This window comes from Dermochelys coriacea, chromosome 13 (genome assembly GCF_009764565.3).
Source record: "Dermochelys coriacea isolate rDerCor1 chromosome 13, rDerCor1.pri.v4, whole genome shotgun sequence".
NCBI classification, from domain to species: Eukaryota; Metazoa; Chordata; order Testudines; family Dermochelyidae; genus Dermochelys; species Dermochelys coriacea.
This window is the reverse complement of record NC_050080.1, coordinates 38,806,658-38,828,458: the sequence shown is the minus strand read 5'-3', so window position 1 is coordinate 38,828,458 and position 21,801 is coordinate 38,806,658. Positions and strand designations below refer to the sequence as shown.

At 64.4% G+C, this 21,801-nt stretch overlaps 2 protein-coding genes across 9 annotated transcripts; both read right to left on the bottom strand.

Annotated features, from left to right (window-relative positions):
• Positions 1-830: 830 nt before the first annotated feature.
• Positions 831-21,121, bottom strand: ACIN1 (apoptotic chromatin condensation inducer 1). 7 transcript variants are annotated; one of them, XM_043496225.1, is made up of 19 exons: positions 20,953-21,121; positions 17,841-17,906; positions 17,138-17,249; positions 15,877-15,971; positions 14,739-15,659; positions 14,268-14,672; positions 11,502-11,684; positions 11,194-11,279; positions 7,862-8,003; positions 4,851-4,896; positions 4,390-4,526; positions 3,838-3,990; positions 3,592-3,733; positions 3,038-3,183; positions 2,511-2,618; positions 2,326-2,433; positions 1,722-2,028; positions 1,492-1,592; positions 831-1,358 (listed from the first exon to the last, which is right to left on the bottom strand). In XM_043496225.1, the coding sequence occupies exons 1-19, from the start codon at positions 21,088-21,090 to the stop codon at positions 1,086-1,088; spliced, it is 3,669 nt and encodes a 1,222-aa protein (XP_043352160.1). In that variant the 5' UTR covers positions 21,091-21,121; the 3' UTR covers positions 831-1,085. The 7 variants fall into 7 exon arrangements, with proteins under 7 accessions (XP_043352160.1, XP_043352161.1, XP_043352159.1 ...); XM_043496226.1 differs by having other exon boundaries at positions 14,268-14,705; positions 14,772-15,659; XM_043496224.1 differs by having other exon boundaries at positions 14,268-14,991; positions 15,025-15,659.
• LOC122456561 lies at positions 5,475-7,791 on the bottom strand. Of its 2 annotated transcripts, none has more exons than XM_043496231.1 (2): positions 6,728-7,791; positions 5,475-6,296 (listed from the first exon to the last, which is right to left on the bottom strand). In XM_043496231.1, the coding sequence occupies exons 1-2, from the start codon at positions 7,050-7,052 to the stop codon at positions 5,575-5,577; spliced, it is 1,047 nt and encodes a 348-aa protein (XP_043352166.1). In that variant the 5' UTR covers positions 7,053-7,791; the 3' UTR covers positions 5,475-5,574. The 2 variants fall into 2 exon arrangements, with proteins under 2 accessions (XP_043352166.1, XP_043352165.1); XM_043496230.1 differs by having other exon boundaries at positions 5,672-6,147; positions 6,296-7,785.
• Positions 21,122-21,801: the final 680 nt, after the last annotated feature.

Here is a 21,801-nt window from a genome sequence, read left to right as displayed (position 1 = left end):
AGAAGTGTTTGAAAAGGGGCCACAATCCCCACTTTAATTGGTTTGCAGAGTGTGAAATTAAATCACCTTGGAGTGTAAAACGGTTTCCTCTCCAAAATGCCGTTTTTCTCTTCATGTCACAAGTTGGTATTTGTCCTAGGAAAACTGGAAAAACCTGCTAAAAATGGTTGCATTTCCTCTCCTCTAACAGTCTGTTTCCCCCCAATGTTGCCAAACAGCTGCAGCCGGCCCCAGGAGATGAGAGATGCGGCGGGTGAGGAACCGGCTAATCCCACCCATCTCTGGAAAAATCAAAGCCAGGTTCCTCGTTTTTCTTGGGGTTTTAAACCCTGCAAAGCTGCAGAATTGGTCCATCACTTCACCTGTTGCTTTGGGGCCATTTCAAACCTGTCAGAGTGTTTTCCTCTTGTGATACGTTTTCCTCGTTTAAAGTGTTTTTATCCTGGAAAATTGCAAAGAAAACTACTGGGAAAAGGGCCTTTCCCCTCGTTTAACAACTGCAGCCTGGTTAACGAGTGACAACACTTTCAACTCCACCAACCTTCCCCACTTTTTAACACTTTTACCAGATGAGAAATGCTGGGGTGTGTTTGAGAGAGAATCTGGGGTGGCAGGAGCAAAAACACCACTTGAGAAATACCATCTCCCCAGGGTTTTACGAAGGGATTTGCTTGATTTTCCCCCAAACACCCACTCATTTCTTCCGGCTGGTCCTGGGAACAGCCCCACAGCAGAGCAGGGGCAGGGCACTGAGTAGGTTTTGTGGGGGTCTGGCTGTACCTCAGGGGTGACCCCAAAGAGCCCCCCAGGAATCACACACACCCCTCGCGTATGAAACTAACTCCGGCTTTTATTCCTCTCGATTCCCAGCGACAGCAGAATAAAAAAACATTTGTCCCAAAATAAAATACAAATTAATGGGGTTTGGGGGAGGGGGATCTGCCCTGGGGGGCAGCGGGAGAGGGTGAATCTGCCCGGGTGAGGCAGAATTATCCGACTCAGTAATCTAGCAGCCCCCGGTAGAGCCCCAGGGTGGCCCCATGGGGGGCTGGGCCTGCCTCCCCCACAGCTGGCCAACGGGGCCTTCAGCGGCGCCCCCCGCGGTCCCTCACCGGGGTGCTGCGGCTCCGGCTCCGGCTGTGCCTCTTGGCCTCCCGGCGCTCCCGGCCCCCCCGCTCAGCACCGCCAGCCCCCCCTGGGGCGCCCCCAGCCCCCCGCTCCCGGCTGTGCTCCCGTCGCTTGTCCCGCTCGGCCTGGCGGCTCCGCTCCCGCTGGCGCAACTCCTCCTCCTCCAGCTCCTTGCGGCGCCGCTCGCGCTCCCGCGCCCGGGCTGCCCGCTCCGCCTGCTTCTGCACAAACTGTGAGAGATGGGGTGAGTGCCGGGCTGGGGAGCCCCCAATCCCTCCCAAGAGCCCCCCAGCCTCTTTGCCCTGTGGCACCAGCTCCCACACTGAGCAGGGGTAGGGAGCCCGGGAGACCCCCCACGCTCACCTGGGTGTCGGTCAGGGGCAGCCAGTAGATACAGGGAGCGGCCTTGGTCTTGCGGAAGAGATCGTCCAGCAGCTTGGCGGGGGGCTCCTCCGGGGCCTTTTCTGGGGTGGGGGCAGGGTGTCAAGAGGTCAGTGGGGCTCAGCAGGGTCTCCCCGCAGAGCTCCCCCAGCCAGCCCTCCAATTCCCCAGGCCCCACCCCCACATCCCTATCCCATCCCCCACCCCAGTACCTTTCTTCTCGCCCTTCTTCTCCTTGGCCTTGGGCGGCTCCTTGCGGCGGCGCTCGCGGGAACGGGAGCGGGGCCCCTCGCGCACCTTGTCGCGGTCCCACTCGCGCTCGGCCCGCGTGCGCTCCCGCCGCTCCATCTCGCGCTCCCGCTCCGCCCACTGCTCCCGCACCGCCCGCTCCGGCTCCCGCGAGCGCTCCCGGGGGGCTGAGCGCCGGCCCCCACGCCCTCCGGCTGGCCCGGCCCCCGGGGCCGCCGCAGCCGCCGCTTCCACCACCCGCTCCGGCAGCAGCCCTCGGTGGAAGTCCAGCTGAGGGGAGAGAGGGGGTCAGAGGTTGCCCCTGCTCCCCCCCAAACTCCCACACTGCTCCCCCCAAACTCCCAACAGCCTCCCAGCCCCACCCCAATTGCCCCAAAATCCTCATAGTGCCCTGACACTCCCTGATGCCCCCAAACTCCTCCCAGCCCCCCAACGACCCCCTGCAAACTAGCCCTGACCCCCGAAACTCCTCCCCCTGACAGAGCCCCATGGGGTAATCCAGCCAGGGGGAAGGGAACAGAGTGGGCGTAATGCCCCCCAACAACCCGCCCTGCCAGCAGCTGGTACCTCATCCTGCTCGGCGAAGTCGGCGGACAGGAACTTGGGGTTGGACTGGGGCCATTTCACCCCATGCAGGGCATTGCGGGTCAGCACAGCCTCCTCCACCGTGGAGTACTGCGGGGAGAGAGAGATGGAGCAAGGGCGGCGGGGACCGACCCGCGGCAGGGAGGGACAGACGGACACACACTCACTGTGACGTAGCAGTGCGATTTGATCTTGTCGATCCAGAAGGCTTCTTCCACTAGTGTCCCCGTCCGGCCCAGCAGCTCCTTCAACTGGCCCAGCGTGAAGGGCCGCACCTGCAGGACAGGGGTGGGCTGAGCGGGGTAACGTGCCGGGCAGCGGGGGCAGCGGCAGATGGAGCAGGGCTCCCACCTCTCCGGAGCAGCCTGAGCCTGGCCTTTCCGGGCCACAGCCCCCGCCCCGTTCACTCCACGCCTGGCAACAGGCCAGGCAGGCTCCAGTAGAGCCGGGCCGGGCCCGGAGCCGGGCGCCGACTGAGCAGGGTGCGGCAGAGCCAGGCCGGGCCGGGGCCGGAGCCGGAGCCGGGCACCGACTGGGCAGGGTGCGGCAGAGCCAGGCCGGGCCGGGCCCGGAGCCGGGCACCGACTGGGCAGGGTGCGGCAGAGCCAGGCCGGGCCGGGCCCGGAGCCGGAGCCGACTGAGCTGGGTGCGGCAGAGCCAGGCCGGGCCGGGCCAGGGTTCAACCCCCACTCACCAGGTTGCAGATATGCACAATGGGGCTGGGCTTGGCGCGGGGGGGCGACGGGAGCTGGGCCGTGCGCACAGGGTCATCGATGGTGATGGAGACGCCCGAGCGCTGCTGGCTGATGGAGCGGCGTGTCAGGGTGTCAGTGAGTGTCACTGCGGGGGGCAGAGAGGGGTCAGATAGCCATGGGGGAGCTCCCGACTCCCCCAGCCCCTCAAATGCCTCCCTGACCCCCAAGTCACCCCCCCCAGCCCTCTCTCATGGTCTCTGCTTCCCCCACTGATTCCTGTGAGCCCCCCCAGCCCCACACACTGCCCCCCAGCCCGGCCTTGCCCTGCACTGCAGGCACCCCCAATCTCCCACACTGCCTGGAGACTAGTCCGGCCTTGCCCCCCAGCCCATCCCAGCCTCCACCCCCATTCCAGGCCCCCCCAGCCCCACAACCCACGCTCCTCCAGCCCAGTCCCCCATTCCAGATGCCCCCAGCCCCTCGCCTAGCCACCATCACTCCCCCAGGTCAGCTTGGCCTCACCCCCCACGCTGCCCCCCAGCCGAGTCCTGACCTTTCTTGACTTCTTGCTCCACAGGTGGGGGCAGCGGTAACTCTGCGGTGACCTGCGGGACCTCAGGCTGCTCTTCTTCGGGCTCCTTCTCCTCCTCCTCCTCCTCGCCCTGCCCGTTCTCCTGTCCCTCGGCTGGCACCACCTGCCACAGGAGAGAGCAAGCATGTGGGTAATGGGACCCTGGCAGGGGGGAAGGGGAGTCCGGCATCTGGGATGGCAGTGCAGGGCTCTCTGGCTCCCCCATACCTGCGTGACCGTCCGGCAGATCTTGAGCCCCTTCTCATGGGCGGGCGGCTCCCCGTGGCGCTCCCCCTCGTCCTCCGAAATGCGGGAGTCGTCGGCATGAAGATCCACCACCGCCTCCTGCCCTGCCACCGGTTTCATCTCGGGGATCAGGCTCTGTGGGCACCAGGAGAGCAATGGATCCCAGGTGTCCAGGGACACCACCTAGAGCCCACCACACCAATCCCCCAGTAGCGAAAGCCCAGGAGAGCCATGGGACAAAGGAGTCCGGGGACACTACCTCGTGCCCACTGCACCAACCCTCCGGTGGGGAGAGCGGGGGCGAGGGATCCAGGCATCTGGCGACACCACCTAGAGCCCACTGCACCAAGCCCCCAGTAGGGAGAGCCATGGGACCCAGGTGTCTGGGGACACCACCTAGTGCCCACTGTACCGACCCCCCGGTGGGGAGAGAGCGGGCGAGGGATCCAGGCATCAGGGGATGGCATGTCCCCCCATGGGTAGAGGCTGGAAGAAGGAAAGGGACCCAGGTGTCCAGGGCAGGGGCCCCCGTACCTTAAGCGACTCAGTGGTGATGCTGATGGACGGCTTCTTCTGGGTGGTGGCTGTGCTGGCCCCCCAGCGCCGCTTGCGCCCCCCCGACTGGCCGCCCTCCGTGTCACTGTTCCCCGCCGCTGCCCCCTTGGCCGCTGCTGCAACCCAACAGCCAATCAGAGCACAGCATGGGGCCACTGCCCTACCCCTGGCCACCCCCAGCCCTGACAGCCAATCAGAGCACAGGATGGGGATCCCCACAAGGGCCACCCCTAATATCCAGGGGCACCCCCTATTCCCCCCCTGCACACACACAATCCTACAGCCAATCAGCACATGGGGCAGGGACCAAGTGCCCCTCCCCCATGGCCAATCCCATTGCCCCTTGAGCCCATCCCTGACCCACGGGGCACCTATGGAGTCAGGGATCCTAGGAACCCATCCAGATCTCGGGGGGGGGGCGGTCTCAGGGCATCACTTACACACGACGGAGATCTTCCTCTTGAAGGCTTTGTGCTGTGCAGCAGCCTGCGGAGAGAAGGAACGAGACAGAGGAGGGGAGAGAGCCCCACACAGGGGGAGGGCGCCAGTCAGCACTTCTCCGTGGGGCAGCGGCCCCCAGACCTGCTGGGATGGGGGGCACAAGTGGCTCAGATGGGGCCAACGGGCTGGGAGACAGGGGGTTCTCAGACAATCCAGGAATAACAGGGCACCCTCCCCCCTAGCAACAGGGCACGGCTAGGCTCAGAGACCTGGGAAAGGGTGTCTACCCCAGAGCCAGCCGCACACACTGCCCCCCATGATCCCGATTCCCCTGACTGCCCCCTGCCAACCCCACACACTGCCCATGTCCCTGACCCTCTCACTGCCCCCTGCCAACCCCACACCCTGCCTCCCATGACCTTGACCCCCTCACTGCTCACAGCCAGCCCCACACACTGCCCCCCAGGACCCTGACCCCCTCACTGCCCCCGCCATCCCCACAAACTGCCCCCATCCAACACACTGCCCCCGCCATCCCCCTACACTGCCCCCCATGACCCATCCCCCCACTGCCTCCCCCATGAGCCCAATCCCTCACATTGCCCCCCCACCAGCCCCCCCAAGCTGCTGGCCCCACCGTGCTCTTTGTGAGCTCCGTGACCCAACTCTGCCCCCCGAACCTCCAGGTCCCATGCTGACCCCTTGGATTTATTCCTGGAAAGCTCAAACCCCAAAGAGGGAGCTGGGGACCCTGCTGCCCCACAGATCCATTAACACCTTGGAGGCTGGGCCCCTCCCCCAAAAAACTCCACACAAAGAGTTTAACCAAAAACCTCCTTTGTCTTTAAAGAACATAAGGAAACCAAAGAGACAAGAAGAAATAAAGGTGCTGCCAGAGGCGCCAGGTACCATCTCACACCTGGGGCGTCCTTCGTCGGCCAATCGCACCGCAGTGCCCAGGGTATCTAGGCAACGGCCGGTCCAATCGCAATGCACCCTCCCAGGTTTGGAGGGGCGGGGTGGGGCGGCAAGAGACAAGGTGGTGGTGGCGGAGAAACCTAGCGCTGGCTGGCGTCCCGGAGGAGAGAGGGCAAAGGTGGGAGCCGCCCGCCGGCGGGGGGCTGGGTGGAGAGTCCCAAGAGAGCGGGCACCCGGGGCTGGAGGTCCTTGGAGCAAGTCCTGAGAGCAACGAAGACCCCTGGGGTGGAGGAGAACCCCAGGGGCAGGAGATCCTTGGAGCAAGTCCCGAGAGCAATGAAGACCCCCCGGGGTGGAGGAGAACCCCAGGGGCAGGAGATCCTTGGAGCAAGTCCCGAGAGGGGTGGAGAACCCCAGAGGCTGGAGATCCTTGGAGCAACCCCTGAGAGTTGCAGGGATTCCCTGGCGGTGAAGATCTTCAGAGCTCATCCCTTGAGCAGACGAGTTCTGTCCCCGGGGGCTGTAGGTCCTGGAGCGAGTCCCAAGAGCAGCAGAGATCGCAGGGCCCAGACGTCCTGGCATAGTCCTGAGAGCAGTGGAGACTCCCTGGGGGAAGAGAGCCCCAGGAGCTGGAGATCCCTTGAGCGAGTCTGCGAGCAACGGAGATGCCTGGAATCAAGGAGAACCCCAGAAGTGGAGATCCTCACATGGTCTGAGAGCAATGGAGACCCCAGAGCTGGAGATTCCTGGGGGCTGGAGGTCCTAGCATGGTCTGAGAGCAAATGAGACCCCAGGGGCTGGAGATCCTTGGAATGACTGGTGAGAGTTGCAGGGACCCCCAGGAGAGGAAGGTCTTCAGAGCTCATTCCTTGAGCAGCTGATTTCTGCCCCCGGGTGTTGGAGGAGTTCTGCCCCCGGGTGTCGAGTCCCATGAGCAACAGACCCCGAGGGCCGAAGGAGACGCCTAGGGGCTGGAGGTCCTTGGAGAGAGTCCTAGGAGCAGCGGAGACCCTCGGGGCCAGAAGAGACACCCGGGGGCCGGAGGTCCTTGGAGAGAGTCCCAGGAGCAGCGGAGATGCCCGGGGGCTGGAGGAGACGCCTAGGGGCCAGAGGTCCTTGGAGAGAGTCCCAGGAGCGGCGGAGGCTCCTGGCAGTGCCGACCCTTCGGGGGCGCAGGTCAGTAACAGAGGGGTTTGCGGTGAATCCACCAGCCTGGAGACCCCCAGAACTATCAGTGACCTCGGGGGCCTGGAGATGACCCCCAGGTCCTTGGACAGTCCCATCAGCTTGGAGACCCCAGGGGCCAAGGTTCATGAGCAGCAGGTCCCCTGGCCCCACATGCAGACGACATCCCAGTGGAGCTGCGTGGGAGCAGTGTCTCCAGGGGCCCCGCCGCGGCTGAGAGCTTGGACCGCCTGGATGCCAGGGTTCATGCTTCCCTCCCCCCGCCCGCTCTCTGTCTCTCTCTCCGCATCTCTCTGGCGCGTGCGCCCGCTGGGCCGGATGCTCTTTAAAAACGTGGATCAGAACAGAGGAGTCCAGAGGAGAAGGTCAACGGGGGATTGGGGGGGCCGTGGGGGGTCCTGCCCGTCCCCGGAGGCGGCTCTGGGAGAGGGGGTGCCCCCAGCCGGGGCGGGGGGAGCACCAAGGATTGGGGTGGAGCTCGGGAAAGATGGACCTCATGACAAGTCGACATTCTGCAGAACCAACCACCGCCCCCGCAGCCCCCCAGGCCCTGCGACCCCAAACTACAGCTAACGGGGGGCCAGGGGGAGGCTTGGCTGGCTCTGGCGGGGGTTCCGAAAACCCTCCCGTGGCAGGGGGTGCCCAGGAAAGCACCCCCAAATTGGCTGGCAGCGCATGCGGGCTTATCCCAGCCCCCCGTCTCCTCCACTGTGAGCAGCTCTGGAAGTGGGGGAGACCTCCCCCAAATGCCTTGGAAGGGGGACAGACCCCTCCCCCACCCAGGTTTTGCCAGCAAAGTCCTCCCCATTGGCGCCCCCCAACCCATGCCCTGCCCCTTGCTGGCTGAGCTACCCCCCCCCGGGACCCCCACCTGCCCACCATGCCACGGGGCGCCCCGCCATGCTACCTCTTTCCTCTCCTCGTCCTCGGGGCCCCCGTCAGGGCGCTCATCAGGGCCGGGGGGCTGAGCAGGGGGGCCGGCCGGGGGGCTGGCACCGGCCTGGTGGGGCTCCAACTCCATAGGCACCTCCTCCTTCTCCTCCTGGTTACTGGGAGGAAATGGGGGGTTACTGGGGGGTGGGTGCCCTACATCCCTTCACCCCCAGCGCCCCATCACCCCCAGAGCTCCCCGCCCCCCCAGAGCCCCTACCCTTCACCTCCAGGCCCTTCACTCCCAGCCTCCCGTCACCCCAAAGTCCCTTCACCCGCAGAGCTCCCTGCTACCCTGAGCCCCTTCACCCCATCCCATACCCCCAGAGCTCCTTGCCCCCCCAGCCCCTTCACTTGCGGCCCCCCTTACACCCCAAGCCCCTTCACCTCTGGCCACCCCAGCCCCTTCACCCCCAGAGCCCCTTGCACCCCAGAGCCTTCACCCCCAGCCCCCCCATAATCCCAGATCATCCCACACCCCAGCGCCCCTTCACTTCCAGCCCCCTCATCCCCAGAACCTCTTCACCCCCAGAGCTCCTCACACCCCAGAGCCTTCACTCCCCCCATCCCCAGCCCCTTCATCGCAGAGCCCCTTGCACCCCTTCACCCTGAGCCCCTTCACCCCTGCCCCCCACACCCCCAGCCCCTTCACCCCCAGAGTGTCTCACACCCCAGAGCCTACACTCCCCCCCATCCCCATCCCCTTCATCCCAGAGCTCCTCATGCCTCTTCACCCCCAGCCCCCCATACCCCGAGGCCTTTCACTCCCACCCCCTTCCCTCCACCTCCTGCACCCCTAGAGCTCCCCACATCCCAGAGCCCCTTCACTCCTGGCCCCCCAGAGCATCCCACACCCCAGCACCCCTTCACTCCCCCAGAGCTCCCCGCATCCCAGAGCCCTTTACTCCTAGCCTGCCCCCACTCCCTCCCGCATCCTTCACCCCCCACCCCCCCAAAGCACAGCCTGGAAACACCCTCCTCCGCCCGCCCCCCACGAACACCCCAACCTCCCTCCCCCGCCAGCTCAGCCCCAGCCGCGGCGGGGGGGGGAAGGAAGGGGGCGCGGGGCCGCACGTGGGGGGGCGGGAGGGAATGAATGGGGGAGGGGCACGCGCCGGGCCGGAAGCCGGCAATGAATGGGGGGTGCGCAGCAGGGAGGGGCCGGCAATGAATGGGGGGCGGCGCGCGGGCCGGGGGGGCGGGCTATGGGCGCGGGGGCGGGTCTCACCCGCGGGCCCGGGGGCCCGGCATTGCGGCGGCGATGGCGACTCAGGGCTGCGGACCGGGCCGGGGCAGCGGCGGGCGGCGAGCGGGCGGGGCGGCCATTTTACCGCTACCCAGCAGCCCCCGCGCGGGGGCGGGACCGCCGCAGCCCCCCGGAGCCCCCCCGCCCCTCAAGAGCCCCCTCAGCTCACAGCCCCGCCCCCATCAACGGCCCCCCCCGGCTCACAGCCCCTCCCCCATCAACGGCCCCCCCCGGCTCACAGCCCCGCCCCCATCAACGGCCCCCCCGGCTCACAGCCCCGCCCCCTCAGACCCCCCGGCTCACAGCCCCGCCCCCATCAACGGCCCCCCGCTCATAGCCCCTCCCCCATCAACGGCCCCCCCGGCTCACAGCCCCGCCCCCTCAGACCCCCCGGCTCACAGCCCCGCCCCCATCAACGGCCCCCCGCTCATAGCCCCTCCCCCATCAACGGCCCCCCCCGGCTCACAGCCCCTCCCCCATCAACGGCCCCCCCGCTCATAGCCCCTCCCCCATCAACGGCCCCCCCGGCTCACAGCCCCGCCCCCATCAACGGCCCCCCCGGCTCACAGCCCCGCCCCCATCAACGGCCCCCCGCTCATAGCCCCTCCCCCATCAACGGCCCCCCCGGCTCACAGCCCCGCCCCCATCAACGGCCCCCCGCTCATAGCCCCTCCCCCATCAACGGCCCCCCCCGGCTCACAGCCCCGCCCCCTCAGACCCCCCGGCTCACAGCCCCGCCCCCATCAACGGCCCCCCCGGCTCACAGCCCCGCCCCCTCAGACCCCCCGGCTCACAGCCCCTCCCCCATCAACGGCCCCCCCCGGCTCACAGCCCCTCCCCCAATTAACGGCCCCCCGCTCATAGCCCCGCCCCCTCAGACCCCCCCGGCTCACAGCCCCTCCCCCATCAACGGCCCCCCCCGGCTCACAGCCCCGCCCCCATCAACGGCCCCCCCGGCTCACAGCCCCGCCCCCTCAGACCCCCCGGCTCACAGCCCCTCCCCCATCAACGGCCCCCCCGGCTCACAGCCCCTCCCCCAATTAACGGCCCCCCGCTCATAGCCCCGCCCCCTCAGACCCCCCGGCTCACAGCCCCTCCCCCATCAACGGCCCCCCCGGCTCACAGCCCCGCCCCCATCAACGGCCCCCCGCTCATAGCCCCGCCCCCATCAACGGCCCCCCCGGCTCACAGCCCCGCCCCCATCAACGGCCCCCCGCTCATAGCCCCTCCCCCATCAACGGCCCCCCCCCGGCTCATAGCCCCGCCCCCATCAACGGCCCCCCCCGGCTCACAGCCCCGCCCCCATCAACGGCCCCCCGCTCATAGCCCCTCCCCCATCAACGGCCCCCCCGGCTCACAGCCCCTCCCCCAATTAACGGCCCCCCGCTCATAGCCCCGCCCCCTCAGACCCCCCGGCTCACAGCCCCTCCCCCATCAACGGCCCCCCCCCCCCGGCTCACAGCCCCTCAGTTTAGAGCCCCGCCCCCTCAGACCCCCCCCTCCGCTCAGAGCCCCGCCCCATCAACAGCCCCCTCAGCTCCTCCCCCAGCTCACAGCCCCGTCCCCATCGACCCCCCCCATCTCCAGCCTGCACAGCAGCTTTCCACTAGCATGGCCCAGTGCAGCCCCTCCCCGCGGGCTCAGGGACCCAGGCGTCCGAGCCCACCTTTCCCCCGCTGTCCCATCCCAGCCCCTCCCCGCGGGCTCAGGGACCCAGGCGTCCGAGCCCACCTTTCCCCCGCTGTCCCATCCCAGCCCCTCCCCGCGGGCTCAGGGACCCAGGCGTCCGAGCCCACCTTTCCCCCGCTGTCCCATCCCAGCCCCTCCCCGCGGGCTCAGGGACCCAGGCGTCCGAGCCCACCTTTCCCCCGCTGTCCCATCCCAGCCCCTCCCCGCGGGCTCAGGGACCCAGGCGTCCGAGCCCACCTTTCCCCGCTGTCCCATCCCAGCCCCTCCCCGCGGGCTCAGGGACCCAGGCGTCCGAACCCACCTTTCCCCCACTGTCCCATCCCAGCCCCTCCCCGCGGGCTCAGGGACCCAGGCGTCAGAGCCTGGACACTTACTTCGTATGCTGCCTCTGCTCGGCCTGGCGCGGCGGGTCCCCCGTGGGCTCTGCCCTGGCTGGGCCCCCCGGGGTCTCTGAGCCGCCCTGTGTGGAGAGGCAGAGGAGGGGCCTGTGTTAGAGGGGTCCCAGTCCCACCCCCCAGCCAGCCCCCGGGGCCAGAGCGGGACCAGCACCCCCGGAGAGGAAAAGCCCCATCCCCCCAGCCAGTCACGCCCCCTGGAGGGGAAAAGCCCCATGCCCCATTCCCCCCTGGTACCCCATTCCATGCCCCCGGAGGAAAAGGCCCCGTGCCCCTCTCTCTCATACCTGCTGCGACAACGGGCTGTGCTGGTGCCCGTGGCTGGGGCGTCTCTGGGGGGCCGGTAGGGGCGAGGGGGCCGGTTTGCCCTCTGCCATGGGACTCTCCGGCGCCTCCTGCTGTCCTGCCAGGGAGGGTTCTTTGGTGTGTGGGGAACTGGGGCCAGCCCACAAGGCGTCAGGGCTGCGTGACTGGGGCGTCCAGGTAAACAGAAGACAGAGCTTTAGTGAGGCATTGACCCCGGCTGCCCCCCACCCCCAGGTGTGATCTGGAATGGGGGAAGGAGACCTAGAGCCAGATCTAGAGTATCGACCCGATGAGGAGCAGGAGTCTGGCTCCTTGGGGCTTGAGAACTTGGTTAGGATCTAGAACCACCAGCTGGATCTGTAACCAGGGTGGTTGTAGGGTTTGGAGAGGGTTGGGGTCTGAACAGAACTGGGGGGGGGTGTCCTCAGGGTCTAGAACATCAGAGGCCCTGGAACCTAAGAACTGGATCCCTCTCACCCAGGACCCTGTGTCCGACTGGCCGGAAGAGGGCAATCATTGAGTGAGCCACCGAGCTCCTGGCAGCCCAAGCTCTGGAGCCACCCAGCGTAGGGGGCTGCATCCCTGACCAGCTTGGCCAATAGCCGTCGCTGGACCTGGCCTCCAGGAATTTGGCTCCTTGTGTGTCAAACACCCGTCTATTTCTGGCCTCAGCCCATCCTCTGGCAGTGAGTTCCACAGGTTAACTGAAATTCTGCCTGCTGGAAACCTGCTGCATGTTCATGAGTCCCCCAGTTTGTGTCAGCCATAGTCACAGTCTCCACCCCAGCCCTCTGCCGTGGCCCCACGGTCGCCTCTTCTCCCCCCTGAGCAGGCCCCGGCTTTGCCGTCTCTCCTCGCACGGAGCCCGCTCCAGCCCCCGCAGCCTGGTTCTGGCCTTTCTCCCAGTGCCCTGGATCTGTGCGTGCGGGCCGCCAGGGGTGGGCGCTGGGCGCTCAGGGATTCAGACAGGGGTAGGATGAGATCTCCTGTCTTGTTCTCTCTCCTAACGCGCCATGAGCTTTTCTGAGGGCGGCTGCACAGTGAGCGTCCGTTTGCTGGGAACGAACCGCGGCTCCGAGATCTCTCGCGTGGGTCCAGAGCACTGACCCAGGAGAGACCTTCCCCCTGCCCCTGCTCACTGGGCTAGGAGCCCTTGGGGAGGGACCTTGGCCCAGGCTCTCTGCCCTTTCCCACCCTGCCCATGGCTCCGCAGTTGTGGGCCCCCTCCACGGATCACCAGAGCCCGGCGAGGGAGATTTCCCTTCTCACAGCCCGTGGGGCCCTTTGCTAGAGCTTAGCCAGGCACCAAACTTCAGCCCGGGCCTGGCACTGCCAGGAGAAACAGGCATCACAGGAGCGAGGTGCCAGCCTGCTGGGCGCGAGGCCGGTTCCCTAGCACAGAGCCCTGGTCCTGTGGCATTACGTTAGGTTAATTCATCACCGCGCTCCGCATCCTCAGCCCCATCACCCCCAGAGAACGGCTGGGGAGGGAGGTGAGAATTGACCTGTGGCCGGGCAGCGAGGAGCGATGCCGAGAGCGTGTCTCTGCCATGGCCTTGGGCTCCTTTAGTACCAGATTCCCTGCTTCCGACAGGCTTCCGGCCACTCCTGCTGTGACACTGGGTGTCTCTTGCAAGCTGCTCCTCTGGCCCTGCTGGGGGTCAGCTCCTCTCTGACTCACTTTTGGCCTCTCCCCACTTCCTCCCCTATTTGTAATTTGGAGGATTTCTGAAATTTGAGCCTCTTTGACTCTCCCTGTAGTTTGCAGGCATTTCACCCTGGTCCTCTGAATTTCCGGGTCACCAGCTGCCTCCGTTGCTATCTATCCCTTTCTGAATGTAGACACTACTGTGGGGGCACCCCCCATGATGTTCAACCTCTCTGTGTTATGGTCACTAATAGCCAGCACCAGAGGCAGGATCCACATGGATTCTGGAGCAGAGGCCTAGAGAGGCAAGTGTCCTGCAGGGTCTGGGGCAGGGGTGGCCAACCTGGGGCTCCAGAGCCACACGCGGCTCTTCAGAACTTAATCTGTGGCTCCTTGTCTAGGCACCGACTCTGCGGCTGGAGCTACAGGCACCAACTTTCCAATGTGCTGGGGGGCTGCTCACTGCTCAACCCCCGGCTCTGCCCCAGGCCCTGCCCCCACTCCACCCATTCCCGTGCCCTCCCCTGAGCCTGCTGTGCCCTCGCTCCTCCTCCCCCCCGCCCCCTTAGCCTTCTGCATGCCACAAAACAGCTGACTGGGAGGTATGGGGATGGAGGGGGAGGAGCTGATCAGTGGGGCTGCCAGTGGACGGGAGGCGCTGGGAGCTCATGGGGGGCTGCTTACATATTACTGTGCCTCTTTGGCAATGTACATTGGTAAATTCTGGCTCTTTCTCAGTCAGGGCTTGACTAGAGTCTAGAACACCCACCTACACCTGGAGCGAGCCCAGCACCGCAGGAAGGGATGCAGGAATGGGGCCCAGAATTAGACCACGGAGGGACGGGGCATCTTTTGGGTCTATAATGGGGGGTTGCGATCTAGAACACCAAGACTGGGTTTGGAACAGGCCTAGTGCTCTAGAACATGACTCTGGCATAGGGTTGGGTTCTAGATTGCACAGGGAGCAGGAGCTGGTGGGGAGGGGGATCTAGAACACCAAGACTGGGTCTGGAACAGGCCTAACCCTCCAGGACATGGCTCTGGCATAGGGTTGGGTTCTAGATCGCACAGGGAGCAGGGCAGGTGGCTTGGGGCTCACCTTCCTGCTGCTGGAGCTGGAGCGCGAGGCCTGGCGCTTCCTGGTGGGTGACTCAGAGCGGCTGGAGTGGGACCCGGAGGAGGTGGAGTCTGAGTCGGAGTCTGAGTCGGACCCGCCCCTCCGCCGGCGCTGGGGGGGAGGGGAAGGTGATACTGGGTGGGTCCCCAACGGCCTTTTCTGACTGGGGGGGGCCTCCTTGGTCAGCAGTGGGGGAGGGGGCTCATCCTCCCCAGGCGGGACCATTGGTGCCTCCCCTTCTGACAGCTGAGGAGGGGCTGGGGAGCTGGGGGTTGCAGATGCCCCCCCTTCCTGTGAGATCTCAGGGGGCCCCTCTGCCTCCTCCTGGGGGGCCCCCTTGTCATCCTGGAGCCCAGCCGCTCCCTTCTTCTCTGGGGAATCCTTCAGCTGGGCTGCCGTTGGGCTGGGCTGCCCCTTCTCCTGGTGGGCCGTCAGGCTGGCCTCCTCTTTTGCCTGGGGGGCCGTCAGGCTGGCCTCCCCCTTTGCCTGGGGGGCCGTCGGGCTGGCCTCCCCCTTTGCCTGGGGGGCCGTCGGGCTGGCCTCCCCCTTTGCCTGGGGGGCCGTCGGGCTGGCCTCCCCCTTCTCATGAGGGGAGAGCAGGCTGGGCTCCTCCTTCTCGTGGAGGGATGGCAGGCTGGGCTCCTTCTTCTTCTCGGGGACCATTGGGCTGCACTCCCCCTTTTCCTGAGGGTCTGGCAAGCTGGGCACCCCCTTCTCCTGAGGGGCCGGTGGGCTGGGCTCCCCCTTCTCCTGAGGGGCCGGTGGGCTGGGCTCCCCCTTCTCCTGGGCGGCTGGAGTCACAGCTGTCCAACTTCCCTGGGGTTCCGAGGGCCTGGTCACCCCCCTTTCCTGGAGCTCAGGACCTCCGGGCCCCTCTGCCTCCAGGGGCACCGGGACCTGGGCTGACCCCCTTCCCTGGGACCCTGGTGATCTGGGGCCCCCCATTCCCTGGGCCTCAGGCCCCTCCACTTCCTGGGGTACTGGGGATCTGGGCCCCCCCACTTCCAGGGATGCTGGGGATCTGGGCACTCTTGTTTGTTGGGGTGTTGGGGCCATGAACCCCCCCTTCTCCTGCCGGGACCCCCTGATTTCCTGGGGTGAGCTGCTCGCCTGAGGGCCTTGGGGCCAGGCTTCCCCCATCCCCCGGGAAGACTCCTTCCCCTCTGGAGCCTTCGCTTCCTCCTCCTCATCCTCCTCCTCGTCTTCCTCCTCCTCATCGTCTTCCTCCTCCTCCTCTTCCTCCTCCTCCTCTTCCTCCTCCTCCTCCTCCAGCTTCAGGGCAGGCCGCGGCGCACTCCTCCGACCCCTTGGGGGCACCTCCCGCTCCTCCAGCCCCACAGCCTGGGTACCCTCCGGGGCCTTGGCAGCTCTGGCCTGGGAGAGAAGAGGAGCAGCTGATAGAGGGCGCTCCCAGCTGCCCCGCTGCAGCACAGCACCCCCTGCCCCCTCCACTCCCCGCAGCACAGAGCCCCCCACACCCTTCAGCACAGCACCCTGTCTTCTCCCCACTCCCCACAGCACAGCACCCCCTTCCGCACCCGCCCCGTTCCCTGCAGCCTGGCGCCCCCTTCCTCTATGCTGCACCACTGACCTGCCTGACTCTGGTGGAGCGGCGCTCCTGCCTCCTGGTTCCCTCCTCATCGGAGTCGTTTCTCTCCCGGGAGATGGGGTAGCTCTTCCCGGAGGCTGGGAAATGACAGGGAACCATCAGCTCAAGGGGCTGGGCCTGGAGTCCAGCCTGCATCCTGCTCTAGACCTTTGCACCACCCCCTGATCCGGAACCTCTCCCTTCTGGATCCCCAGGCCAGGCCCACTCTGTTGAATCTAGATCCCACCAGGGAAGTCTAGATGTGTGCCTGTTCTAGAGGCCACGTGAAGCTTGGACAGAACCCATCACGTGATCTAGAACCTCGCTCCTTCTGAGCCAGAACCCACCTGTTCTAGACCCAGCACCTTTCTTCTCCATTCTTGCTGCCTCTCCGCTTTTCTAGCTTCTCAAGCAGTGAGGTTTCTGAATCTGCAGTGGTTTGACCCCCCGGACCAGATCTCACATCCAGATAGCAAAGGATCATGGGAGCCGGTGTTCACCCCAAAACTATCTGAGTGCCGTGGATCTAGAGTGTTCTAGGTTCTAGACTGATATCCTGGTCTCTCGAAACCCTTATCTGGAGCAGACAGCATTCTAGATATTTGCTGTATATGGTCTCAAAGAGTGCACTGAGGGGTCTAGAGCCAATCAATGTTCTAGGTGTCTCGGTCTAGACCCCCTGATTCTAAAATGCTTGGTTACTGTGGCAAAGAGAGCTCATGAGCAGAAGCAATGACACGTCCCTGGGGAGAGCGAGGTTCTAGATCACCTTAGATTTCTGGGTCCCACATACCCTTCTGCAGTGAATCCTGGACTGGGGCTACATGTTCTAAATCAGTCACAGTGCTAGGTTTTCTAGATTCCAGAATCCCACTCCAGAACACCATCTCCAAAGCATGTTGTTCTAGATCCCAGGGTTCTCGGGTCCAGTCAGCCACCTGCTCCAGATGCAGAGGGCAAAGCTTGCTCCAGTCACAGAAACAGGGAAGGATGCAGGTAGTACTGGGAAGACCCAGAGAGGCAAACCTGGCAGCAGCCCTGCCATTGGCTGACACCCCCTCTGCAGTCAGCCAATCAAAGGCACCCATTTCCACCTCACCTGGTGGCTTGGGTTCTGAAGAAGCCTCATGCCCATTGGCTGAATGATGAGGGGAATTCCAGCCAATCAAACATGCCCGGTGCCCACACACAGGCTGAGAAGAACTAGGGTCCCTGGACACAGATACTAGGGACTGGGCCCCGCCCCGCCCCGCCCCACACTCACCCTCCAGCTCAGCTGCCTCCCGCGCTTCCCTCTGCAGCCGCTGCTGCAGCAGCTCGTGCTGCTTCTCCAGGTATTGCTTGATGAAGCTGTTCTGGCTCATTTCCTCGCCGATCTGCAGGGAGATGAGAGGGTGAGGGGCAGGATGCCTGGGTTCCATTCCTTGCTCTGTGGGGGGGATGGTAGTTAGAGTGGGGGTGGGGCTGGGAGCCAGGACTCCTGGGCTCTCTCCCAGCTCTGGGAAGGCAGTGGGCTCTAGTGGTTAGGGCGGGGGGGGCGGGAGGGAGGGCTGGGAGCCAGGACTCCTGGGCTCTCTCCCAGCTCTGGGAAGGCAGTGGGCTCTAGTGGTTGGGGGTTAGGGCGGGGGGGGGGGAGCTGGGAGCAAGGATTCCTGGGTTCTCTCCTGGCTCTGGGAGGGGATTGAGGGATGAGGGCTGGGAGCCAGGACTCCTGGGCTCTCTCCCAGCTCTGGGAAGGCAATAGCCTCTAGTGGTTGGGGGGGGGGGGAGGGAGGGCTGGGAGCCAGGACTCCTGGGCTCTCCTGGCTCTGGGAAGGCAGTGGGCTCTAGTGGTTAGACGCAGGGCTAGAAGAAGGAACAGCCCCCCCTGCCCTCACTGTGGGCTGGTGGTGGCTGGTGTGACAGAAGAGCCCTTGTACTGCCTGCACCTGCACTCAGGCCCCCCGGTACTCATGACGGGGCCTCACCTGGGAGTTGGGCTGGAAGGTGGCGTGCAGGGTTGAGTGCTTCTGGAGGTTCTCGAGCATCAGGGCCTGGGGTGGAGAGACACTGAGCTCAGTGACGGATCCTTGATGCCACAGGGGCCCCCAGCTCCTCCAAGTCCTCCTGTCCCAACCCTACACACAGGGCCTGCCCCCGCCCAGCTGAGCCCAACCTTCACGCGCATGACCCAACACAACCATCCAAGTGCTCTCCTTTATCCCATGCACAACCCAACTCCCTCAATGCACCGCCACAGCCTGCCAAACTGCATGGAGCCTCTGCAGCCTGACCCTACACCCTCTCCCCACTCTTCCAAAGTCACGTCCTCCCCCCAGCCTTCTTCCGTGACTTGACCCAACCCAGCTACGCCCACCCCAATGACCACCTTCCCACCCAATGTCTGTTTGCAGCCTCTCCAACTTGGCAGTCATCCCATCAAGCCTACATTCAAGGCCTGACTCAACCCTACCCACGCAATGTCTACTCTCTAACCCACCCCACAACCCGAGACCCCCAGTCGACTCTCTCAACATAATGCCCATGGGCTGACCAACTCAGTGTTTGCCATCCAACCCACTGACCCTCCACAAGCCACAGACCTAGCTATATAGCCCTGAAAATCCACCATCGCACCAGACTCTGAACAGTGTCTGCCACATTCCTGGACTGTCCCAGGACATCCGCCATCCAAACCAACTCCACCTCGACATAACACGCGTCAGTCATGCTCAATCCGCCAACATCCCCATCCATCCCACTCAAAAGCCACCTTTCAACTCACCCATCCAGCTTCAGCCCACCTCAATCCATCTGCTGCCCATGTCCTCGCCTGCCAAATCATCAACCCAACAGAACAACACAAGAGTGGCCATCCAACCCCACCCAGGTCAGCGCTCTGTTACAGACTGGGTTCAAAGCCCATTATTATCAATGAGATGAAAAGCTGTCCTTCATTCAAGCTTAGCACAGGTAACAGTAGGAATCTCCAAGGCCACTCATGAATACAAACAATTCAGACACAGAGGTAAGTGTGGGTCAGAGTGTGGGAAGACTAGACTCAGCACAAGCAAGAGAGAGACACATGGACAGAGAAAGCCATGAAGGAGAAAGCCAAGCAGACACATTGGAAGCACAGTAACGTGGCCTGAAAAGAAAACTAAAAGCAAGCTCGGGACAGCGAGCACAGGAACCAGCTGCTGGTGTTGGATTCCTCCTGCATTCAGAAAAACAAGATTATGTACGTTCTTCGTAAGCAAACAAAACTGCATCAGACAAAACGCCAGATTCCATCGCCAATTTCTACTCCCAGCTGGAAAAATCCCAGGGCACTGGACTAGTCACTCGACCCAGATTGGTGGATATACGTAAACTAATGTTCTGAACACCACCACCACCCAATCCAATTCCACCGCCCAACCCAACTACAACACAGTGCAACATCAGCTGTCCAACCCAACCACCACCACCCAATTCAATTCCACCACACACTCAACTACAACCCAACATCAGCTGCCCAACCCAGCCAGCAACACCAAATCCAATTCCACTGCACAACTCAGCCCAACATTGGTTGCCCACTCCAACCAGCACCGCCCAATCCAATTCCATGGCCCAATTCAACTACAAACCAACCCAACAATGGCTGCCCAATGCAAGCATCACCATCCAATCCAATTCCATCGCACAACTCAACTAAAACCCAACCCAACCCACCATCAGATGCCCAATCCAACCACTACCATTTAATCCCATCACACAAATCAGTTAGAACCCAGCCCAACATCGGCTGCCCAATCCAACAACCACCACCATCCAATCCAATTGCATCTTGTAACCCAACAACTCAACCCAGTGTTGACTGCCCAACACAACAGTTGCCATCTGACCTATTCCACCATATATATATATAGTGGTAGCAGATGACAGAACAAGGAGCAATGGTCTCAAGTTGCAGTGGGGGAGGTTTAGGTTGGATATTGGGAAAAACTTTTTCACTAGGAGGGTGGTGAAACACTAGAATGCGTTACCTAGGGAGGTGGTGGAATCTGCTTCCTTAAAAAGGCCTTTTAAGGTCAGGCTTGACAAAGCCCTGGCTGGGATGATTTAGTTGGGGATTGGTCCTGCTTTGAGCAGGGGGTTGGACTAGATACCTCCTGAGGTCCCTTCCATCCCTGATATTCAATGATATCTCAGACGCAACCCAGCTCAACATCCATCACTTAATACAATCCCATCATGTCATTCAACAATAATCCAACATCAAGTGCTAGCACAACATTCACTCTCCAACCAAACCGACTGTGTCCCTCAACCACAACTCCACCAACCATGAACTGTCCAACACAACATCCACATGAAGCCCTGCCCCCCAACATTGGTGGTAACGGAGGGATTACCTAAAGCCTCACTGTCCTACAGAATTTGTGGTAGCAAGAGGATCTCCCCAAGCCTCACCTCTGCAGTTTGTGGTGGCAAAGGGATCCCCAAGCCCCACGCTCCCTGAGGGCAGCGGTAGTGTGATCTCCTCCAAGCCCTGCCCCCTGTTGACGGCAGCAGTGGGATCCCCCCACGCCTCAACCCCTCGTTTGTGGTAGCAACGGAATCTCCCCAAACCCTGCTCCCCATTGGAGTTAGAAGTGGGATCTCCCCAAGCCCCACCCTGCCATTGGTGGTGCTAGTGGAATCTCCCCAAAACCCTGCCGCTTGGTGGGGGGGTGAGATCTCCACACATCTTGCCCCCACTTGGTAGGGGCGGTGGGATCTCCCCAGGTCCCCCCCCCGCTGGTGGGAGTAGTGGGATCTCCCCAAGTCCTGCTCCCCAGTGGCGCCGGCAATGGGATCTCCCCAAGCCCCGCCCCCCCGCTGGTGGGGGCAGGGAGATCTCCCCCAAGCCCCGCCCCCTGCTGGCGGCAGTTGGCTCTACCCCGGGCCTCCCCCCACCCTTGCGCCCCCGGGCTCCCTCTTTCCGCGCCCCCCGTCCGTGCGAGGGTGGGATCCCCGCGCATGCGCGCTGGCTTCCCTCCGGGGCCCCGGGGCCCTGTGCCGGGCGGGGAGCGGGGGTCCCCCTGCGCATGCGCGCTGCGTCCCGCGCCTCACCCCGCGGAGCCGCTTGATGAGCGCGCTCTTCTGGCCGCTCTTGGCCAGGCCGCGCTGCTGCAGGGCCGCCTTCAGGTCGGCGACCCGCAGCGCCTGCAGCGGCCTCCCGTCCAGAGTCACCTCCTCCCCGTCCGCCATCTTGTGTGGCGCCGCTACCGGCCTCCTCCCTCGCCCGGCCCGGGCCCGCTCGGCAACTTCCGGCCGCGCGTCGGCTCTTTCCGGAGCCGCTCGGCCGCCTCCGGGCCGCCCCTCGTGCGCCTTCGGCTCTTTCCGGTCCCGCTCGGCGACCTTCGCTCACCCGGAAGTGCCCGCCTCGGCTCTTCGGGTCTTTCCGGCCGCACTTCGGGCTCCGCCGGCGCCGGCGCGCACCCGGAAGTGGACTTCGGGACTTTCCGTCACTCCTCGGGAGCTTCCGGGTAGAGGCTCGGGACCCGGAAGTGAGGTCCAGCAGCGCTTGGATGCGTCCGTCCTCACTCGGAAAACAGCCGACTCCGTTTCGTCACTGCGCATGCGCCCGACGGCAGCCGTTCGGACGCGCTCGGTTATTTCCGCCGACAGGCGAAGGCAACGGCGCTGCTCTCGGCCCGCTCCGGAAATATTCGGATGCTGCCGCCCAGCACACGCGGAGGGGGCCAGGGTGCAAACGAGGCTCGGCCCGCGGCTTCGCGTGGAGGCGCTTGGCGGTCGCGGAGTGGACCCGGGTGAGGACTGAGATCTGCCCCGGCTAGGCTCTGCCCCACTCGGGCCCCGCCCCTCCCCCTCTCTGCCCCAAGGCGGGGCTAACAACACCGGGACGGGGCTACCCGGGGGGCGGGGCTATGGCCGGGGTCAGGGCTAAGAGCACCGGGG

Coding starts and splice junctions, on each gene's coding strand:
- ACIN1 (XM_038369318.2), bottom strand. CDS start 21,090: ATGGCGGACGGGGAGGAGGTGACTCTGGACGGGAGGCCGCTGCAGGCG. Junction 8,004..11,193: donor GAGCAGAGGCAGCATACGAA/GTAAGTGTCCAG, acceptor ATTTCCTCCCAG/TAACCAGGAGGAGAAGGAGG. Junction 2,619..3,037: donor TTGTGCATATCTGCAACCTG/GTGAGTGGGGGT, acceptor CCTGTCCTGCAG/GTGCGGCCCTTCACGCTGGG.
- LOC122456561 (XM_043496230.1), bottom strand. CDS start 7,052: ATGGGACTGTCCAAGGACCTGGGGGTCATCTCCAGGCCCCCGAGGTCA. Junction 6,148..6,295: donor CTTGGGACTCGCTCCAGGAC/CTACAGCCCCCG, acceptor TGCTCCAAGGAT/CTCCTGCCCCTGGGGTTCTC.